Source organism: Penaeus japonicus, unplaced genomic scaffold, assembly GCF_977035675.1.
Source record: "Penaeus japonicus unplaced genomic scaffold, GWHDUDI00000001_assembly GWHDUDI00000029, whole genome shotgun sequence".
Lineage (NCBI taxonomy): Eukaryota > Metazoa > Arthropoda > Malacostraca > Decapoda > Penaeidae > Penaeus > Penaeus japonicus.
In genome coordinates, this window is record NW_028234431.1 from 13015472 (window position 1) to 13023405 (window position 7934).

Genomic DNA, 7934 nt, shown 5'->3' on the forward strand with positions numbered 1-7934 from the left:
TCTGAATTCTTTTTTTATATCTTTTGAGACAGAACTTGTAAAAGACAAATGCTTGCCTGACTCTAGCCACGCCTGCTCGGCGATGTCCTGTGTAGGAACTGGACTTCTTACACATAAACTGACATGCACTTTTACACATCTTCCACTGTCTCGCATGTACATGGGTGCTGATCCCTTATCAGCCGATGGCAGCCTACCCCTACACAGGACTTGCTGCACGTTACCACAGGTTTAATCGGGAATTTGCTTTGGGGCAAGGGAATCTCGATAAATCACTACAGTACGTCACTGAAGTATATGGTCAAATATTTAAATACTTATCACTTTACTTATAACGCACGCCAATTACACAAATCCATGTTTTATCTTTTTATAAGCAGCCTTTTGAATATTTAATTAGATACACCATATACTTAAAAAAAAACTTTGGCCAAGATCTTTTAGCCTTGCAAATGCATGCATAAGGCTCATTACATCGTCTAGCAGTAAACTTGACTTGCATATACGATTTGTATTGGCCTAGCTCTCCCAAAGTTCTATGTATATTTTTGCTTGTTTTTACACTTCTTCTGCAACTGAAATTCGTTATAAATTAACATCCTACCGTTAAGATTTTGTTTCATATACTACTAAAATGGTCCAAGGGGAATGGAAAATGAAAAACAGGGCTTTTTTTTCATGCTAGAGTACCATAGGTGAATTTTGATGCAAGACATGTAACGTTTTCTACTTTGTAATGTTAATCCAGTTTCTGCCGCTCTCAAATCTTAGTATCCAATGCTCCAGATTTACAGAAGCTTACGAGATAGCTGGAGCCTCCGAGCAAGCTGTATGGATGTTGAGAAATGGCCAGTTAATGGAGATTCTTAAGTACAAACACTGCATCAATTAGAGTTATAGTTGGCAACTGTGTATGTATGATTCTGACTTCCCTTCTGCCGAGACTATTGAGAACACGAGCAAGATTTTATCGAGATGTGGGTTATCATTATACATTCTTTTGAATACAAATGTTTTTCCTGACATTTCACTAATTTCTTCCCTCCAGGATCATACTTAAGTCTTGCTAACATGTATGTATGCCACATATTCAAGTATGTGATTATGACCTCAGGAGAGGACTTAGCATGATGAATGAGATCAATTCTACTGTTATATAGTATACAGCTCCCCTGATAAATGTTTACTAACTCTGTATGCTTGTGATTAAACACAATCAGCCTTTTGTACTGTATATACATTTCAATATGTTGATATAGCTGTAAGGTTTTGTAAAAGATATGAGCCCAAAGAGGGACTAACATAAGGATGAGGATAACCAATGTTACCTCTCATCCCTAAGAGATGCAAGTAACCACCTGTCTCAGTAAACTCGTCAGTCAAAAAATTCCTCTCTCAAGGGTAAGGTGGCATCTCCTTTAAAAGACTTGTTTTACATGTAGAGACCATTATCCAGAGTAGATACCCTCCTTATAATAGGATTAAAATCCGTGGGCAGCCATGTGAACACCAAGCAGTTCACGATCGTATCACGATTACACACATGCATTCATCAGAATACTATAATGGTTTAGTGTGTGTGCCTGTACTCTAGTTTGTGTGGTCAAGTTGAATCTTAATTTTTTCTTTAAGTCTTGCCTTGAAAATAAACTAATTGCTCTAGTTATTAACATGAGAATGTCCATAAGCTGTAAATATAAGTAAACAAAAACCAGAGTTCATATTTTCAGCAATAAGTTTCCACTTTTACATGTATATTTTGGCTTTAGATACAATTTTTAAATGCATTTACACATCATAAATTTATCAAGAATTTTTAATTAAAGCTAGCACAACTCTGAAATAGTCAAATGGAAAGGGAAAATACAAAGAATTTTTAAGGCTTTTATTAAAAAAGAACTGACAAGGGATTCATAAAACCCCCAAGTAAATATTAGAACCAAGGTTTGCACTTCATTGTGATATCAAATTTAAATATTTGACAGACAAGAATCCATTTTTTCTCTTGCTGTCAGGAAAGGCTAAGGACGCCATCAAGTTAACTGGACGGAGCAAAATGACAAACACCTAAACTTATTCTATCAATAAATCCACATTGTTTCACAATTTGTTTTCCCTAAAAATATTTTTCCTTTTGCATTTTCATTAAAAAGAGAAACAAGGTGTATCCGCTATATACAGAAAAAATAATGTATACCTGCTTTTACAGTAAATGCCTAGCCAGTAATTGAAGATTTCTACTTACGTAATTTAACCTTTAATTTTAACCAAGAATCAAACCCTAAAGATTTCAAGTCAAAATTCTTTCGTGAAAGGAATTGTTATCTCCCTAACCGACATTCATTTATATTTCAACTCAAAATATACATTGACCACATGAATGGGCAATTATATAAAGTAATATTAATTTCTTCAAGTTTTTTTTTTTTTTTTTTTTTAAGTTTCTGAAATTTGTTTTTATTTCTTTCCTGTACAATTGTCACCACCAATATCAAGGTCTAACCAACTATGAGAGAGACCGGATCTAAGTTGGTAATTTGTCTGCCTGGACAATACACTGCACTGCCTAAAGAGAGAGTTCAGGAAAAATGCCAGGGTGTGAGTTTAGTCAATTTCAATACCACAAATATTTGCAATGACCAAAATTAAACTAATATCTAATCTTAAGCACTATAAAAAAGCTAATCCTGAAAATTGTAAACTTTTGTAGTGTATAATTAAATACTATCATTTGTATTTTAAATGCCAAAGATTGAATAATTTCAACTATAGAAGACAATTTTGTGCATTTCTGCAACCATGGAACAAAGGAAAATAAAAAACAATCTTTCTACCAACCTTTATTTAAACTGAAACCTTGCACAACATATTTTACCACCCTTATAATAATGGTTTAAAGACCATTTAAAGTAAAACCAAAGAAACTGGAAATGATGTAATCACATTAATTGGCAAAAAAATTACCCCCACCTCCCCCCTGGTTGAATTGTCTACATGCTGTTGTATATAGGCAATTGAACACATTTGTCACCAACAATATCAAGGCCAAGCCAACTATGAGAGAGACCGGATCTAAGTTGGTAATTTGTCTGCCCTGCCAACTCACTGCACTGTCTATAGAGGCAGTGCAGGAAAAATGACAGGGTTCAAAAGTTTACTCAATTTCAATACCACTAATTTTGGCCAATGGAAATATTTAAGGATATGCTTGTTTATTCCTTAATTTATAAAGAAGCACTCCTAAGAATTGTATACATAAAATTATCATTTGTATTTTAAAAGCCATAAATTGAACAAAACCAACTCCAAGATAGGAGATTTCTGCATTTTTACAACAATGGGACAAAGGAAAATAAAAGAAGGACTTTTCTACAGGCTTTTATTTAGAACTTCTGGAACCTCTTCTTGGTACCTGGGGCTGAGGTGACCTTGAGTACGTTGTAACGGACTGTCTTGGAAAGAGGTCTGCACTCACCGACTGTTACGATGTCGCCAGGCCTTACGTCCCTAAAGGAATACAATACCATTTCAATACCTATAGTTAGCTTCTTAGCAGTTTGTACAAAAAAAGAAAAATTACAGTAATTTATATTACATAATACTCTGTTGCCACCAATTTCAAGGCCCAACCAACAATGAGAGAGACCGGATCTGTGTGGACAATTTTTCTACCTGGACTATACACTGCAATGCCTAAGGAGACACTGCAGGAAAAAATGCCAGGGTGTGACGACAGCACAATTATCTTACCTGAAGCATGGCGAGATGTGTACAGACATATTCCTATGCCTCTTCTCAAATCTGAAATGGAAAAATTCAAATTTTACTCAAATATAAACTTGTTTGGTGTAATTTACTATCAACCAAATCTAATATATTAATTTTACACTGGAGTGTCCTTTTCACATTAAGCCTAAATGGGTGAATATACATAAAGAAAGCAAATATTTAAGCCTAAATGGGTGAATATACATAAAAAAAAGCAAATATACATCACATTCTAAATCACAAATGTGAAGGCCTAAGTGGAAAACTCACCGGTTGTACTTCTTGATGTAGTGCAAGTAATCACGGCGGATGGTGATGGTGCGGTTCATCTTCATCTTCTGGACGACACCAGTCAAGATGCGGCCACGAATTGGGACATTGCCAGTGAATGGGCACTTCTTGTCAATGTAGGTACCATCAATGGCCTATGGACAAGGGCAAAGAATGGTTTATTCCAAGAAAAAGAAATTACTAATATTGTACCATCTACTTCAATCTAATTTCAACTTGTCAAGTATTTGTGACTATAATGCAGTAAAGGGATAAAAGGACATTATATTAGCTATTAAGCTTCAAGCAAAAATTGGAGAAAATTTCTAAGCTTGGATAAACATATATAACAAATTGGTAATTACTGAATCAAGAATATCAAAAGGTAGATGAAATCACTTATGTTAATTTTCATAGTCAAAGTCAAAATTCAAACAATTGACAGAAAAAACAAGGGAGAGAGGAAAGGGAATAAGGGGAGGGGGGGGGGGTAAAAGAGAGAGGAAAGGGAATATGGGGGGGGGGGGGGAAAGGAGAGAGGAAAGGGAATAGGGGGGGGGGGGGGTAAAGGAGATAAGGGTGTAAGAAGGGGGAGGGGGAGGGAGAGAAGAGGAAAAGAGAAAGAATATGGCGGAATGGAAATGAGAAACAGGATAAAGGGAAATAGGAAAGGAAAAAAGGGAATTGGGGAGAGGAGAAAAGGGGGGAAAAGGATTAAGGATTGGGGAGAAGGGGAGAGACGAGAAAAAAGGGGAAGAGTTAATTCTTAAATTGCTTGATAACCATAATTACCATGCATAGAAAAATTTAAGAATTAAATGCCTTTCAACAAAATTATCTGAAAGCATTTAGCATTAAGGTGATACTTGGAACCTACAATCTTAAAAAATTGCTAAAAGCAAAGTACTGCTACTAAGACAATCTAACTACTATTAACTGCTCATTCTAGTTGTCGTCCTCAGTGAGGATATAAAGTTGTACATTATGTAGCAGCCATAATATATGCCTGCTCCATAAGTTCTTGGCTGTAGATTGTTTCAAGTTGCTTAAACTAATCACTTCACTCAAGATACCAAAATTATCTGCTCATCAAACAATTTCACTGTGTAATGACTGCACTACATCAACTCTTATCCACAATTTCTTCAGTTAATCTAACAATGTTTAAAAATGTACATTTCCTTAACATCTATAAAATCTATTAAAATATAGATCTAAAGCTGCAAAGACATGGAAAAATACCTAATCTTGTATAGTGATGTTTTCTACTCAATTTATCCCCCCCGCCCTACCTCTGTGCTCCATAGATTTCTGGCAAACTACAAAAGAAGTTAAACAAAAGCTTGAAGATTAACTATGACCCTAGCATAGAGGAGTTAGGACTGGTCTTGTTTGTTTTTTTGCTTCCCCCTGTCATCTGATTTCAGATATATATTTTTTAATTGGCTTTTATACTTTATATCTTAGCCATAGGTACCAAATATCACCATAATAACAGTTGCATTATTTAACCCTAACATTGAACTTCTCACTTACTATGTAAATTAAAAAACTGCACAATATAAAGTGATATTTCAATTATCCTAATATATCAAAATACAATTAAGGATTCATCAACAGGAATACAAGTAATTTCTAAACTAAGCATTACCAACCATAAAAAAAGGAGAAAGGGTTCTGAAGTAAAAAGTTTCCTTCAATTAACCCATTCACGCCGGTTGACGTGATAGCACGTATTGTGGTTTTCGCGTCAGACGCCCTGGACGCGCTATGAGGGGAAGCCGCGCGCTCGCGAGCGGGCAACCGAGGCTTGCGGCTTGTGCGCCTGAGAATCTCGAGGCGTTAGGCTTATGCTTTCGAGAACCCCGGTATTGCGACCGCGCAAAGCCGGAACTGCCCCGGCGTGAATGGGTTAATGCAGCGGTCCTAAACTTTAAAAACCCACATCCCCTTACACCTCTTTAAATTCTTAACCTCCTAGAAGATTGTTTTGACAACAAAAATACTTCAATACCACATTGCATCATTAACTGCATTATACTTGCATTAAAAAACTACCTATTACATTAAAAATATGCCCAATGCATGATTTATCTGACATTTACATTTTGAAATTGGGTGGGATCAATGGTAAAATATTCATTACATATACAATTAAATACAATTTTTTACCATTAAATAACTATAGATCCCACACCAGTAAAGGAAATAGGCTGAAGATAAGTTTTAAACCAGCATCACTGAATGCAACTGTTTTGTTTACATCAATCCTAATATTATGGTTGGACATGCAACATGGAACTTGTGCATTACACACTAGTTTTCATGTACACACATTAGAAACAAATCAAGAGCAGTGACATGCTGAAATAAATAAAACAAGTACATCATGGTTCTACTTTGCAAATAATAATGAAATATAGTGTCATGAGAACGGTTTGGTCATTGGAGTTCATACTTCTTTCTACCTCAAAATAAAAGAAAAAGCTACTACCTCTCGTGGAGTCTTGAAGCCAAGCCCGACTTTGATGTTTCTACGCTTGGGTTTGCCCTTCTTAATCTTGTCGGGCTTGGCAGTATTGAAGACTCTGAGCTGCTTCTGGAAAGCCTTTTCGTTCTGGAACAACCATGCAAGAATCTAGCATCAACAGGTTAAACACACAAGCAAGGACACAGCACAACAGTAACCTTAGAAGAGGATACCAATGAAAGAATCTTAACCAAGGAGTTAAGAGTACAGTTCAATTCTCGTCCTCTCCTAAGACCACTTTCCACAGCACTAGGAAGGATGCGTGGCACATTCAGCTTGCGAGGGGGTGGTTAGAGAGACAGCCCAACACAGCAAACACTAGGACAGCATGCCCTATGGCTGGTCTCTTCAGGGATAGCAGCAACCTGGGCTGCCAGCTTACCTCGCGGGGGGCTTTGAAGCCCAGGCCCACCTGGCGAGTGTACCTTAAACTACGCTGCTTCTTTTTTAAACCCTTTTTGCGGTTCAGTGGAACACCGGACTGCTTTTGGAAGGCGCGTTCACTCTGCAATCAGCTTTTGTGTTAACAGAAGTTAACATGGCCAAAGGTTTGAAGACAAATTTGGGTGAGCCAAGCTTTCTAGTAACAATGATATTTTGATTTAAATGTAAATATTACTAATCTGGAATCTACACCCATTTTGGTAAGTTCTTATTTTGACCAAAACATGTTAAATCCTACTACTGAACACTTTAGTCAAATTAATTTTGAATTTTTTTTATGAGTCAAATATAGCACAATCAACAGATTGAATTCAAACTTATGGACATGGTTGTTATAAGTTGAAAACATTTGAAATCAATAATCCTAGTGATATGTGAACAAATGATTACCGAGGCCAATAGTCTACTCCATGTAATCAGGCAAAACTGAACTTGGACTGTAATTTCTAGAAATAGTGTTTTCCTCTATAAATGAGATCTTTTCAATTTAAAAGATGGCAAAAAATATCAATATATCACTTACATGTACTGGTTAGCCTGTATTATACACATCTGTAAACCTAGTTAATCACACTGGTAAAAATTACCGAGATACCAGCTGAAAATGTAAACTGCAATGTCTCAGAAGCTACTAGATATATAATTGCATGAATATACTGATGCAACCAGCAAACTTTTGAATCACAATTATGTACAGGTTGAGAAAATTATTTGCTCGGCATTGACAGTAGTTAATTGCAATAGCCAAAAAGAATGTAACTTAAGACTTGGTTGTGATTCAATTGAAATTTAGCTTTATGAAAAATTCTAGCTCTGCTTTGTTTACTTTTACAGACTGGCAAAACTGGGCAAAGATTGATTCCCCATATAAGGATAAATTGTGAGGGAGGTGTACACGCTCTATCTAACAGGGCTGTTGGAA

General features: G+C 36.1%; 1 protein-coding gene across 3 annotated transcripts in view; it reads right to left on the minus strand.

Moving 5' to 3' along the window:
* Positions 1–3365: 3365 nt before the first annotated feature.
* The window catches only part of RpS11 (ribosomal protein S11), a 6413-nt gene continuing 1844 nt past the window's right edge, over positions 3366–7934 (minus strand). The window contains exons 2-6 of one of the 3 annotated variants that reach the window (XM_086553918.1): positions 6951–7073; positions 6533–6655; positions 4039–4193; positions 3751–3801; positions 3366–3507 (exon numbers count right to left, since the gene is read on the minus strand). In XM_086553918.1, the coding sequence (XP_086410044.1) occupies positions 3384–3507; positions 3751–3801; positions 4039–4193; positions 6533–6655; positions 6951–7073 (576 nt within the window). In that variant the 3' untranslated portion in view covers positions 3366–3383. The remainder of the gene's footprint in view (positions 3508–3750; positions 3802–4038; positions 4194–6532; positions 6656–6950; positions 7074–7934) is intronic. The other 2 variants (XM_043027809.2, XM_043027810.2) reach the window with 2 other exon arrangements.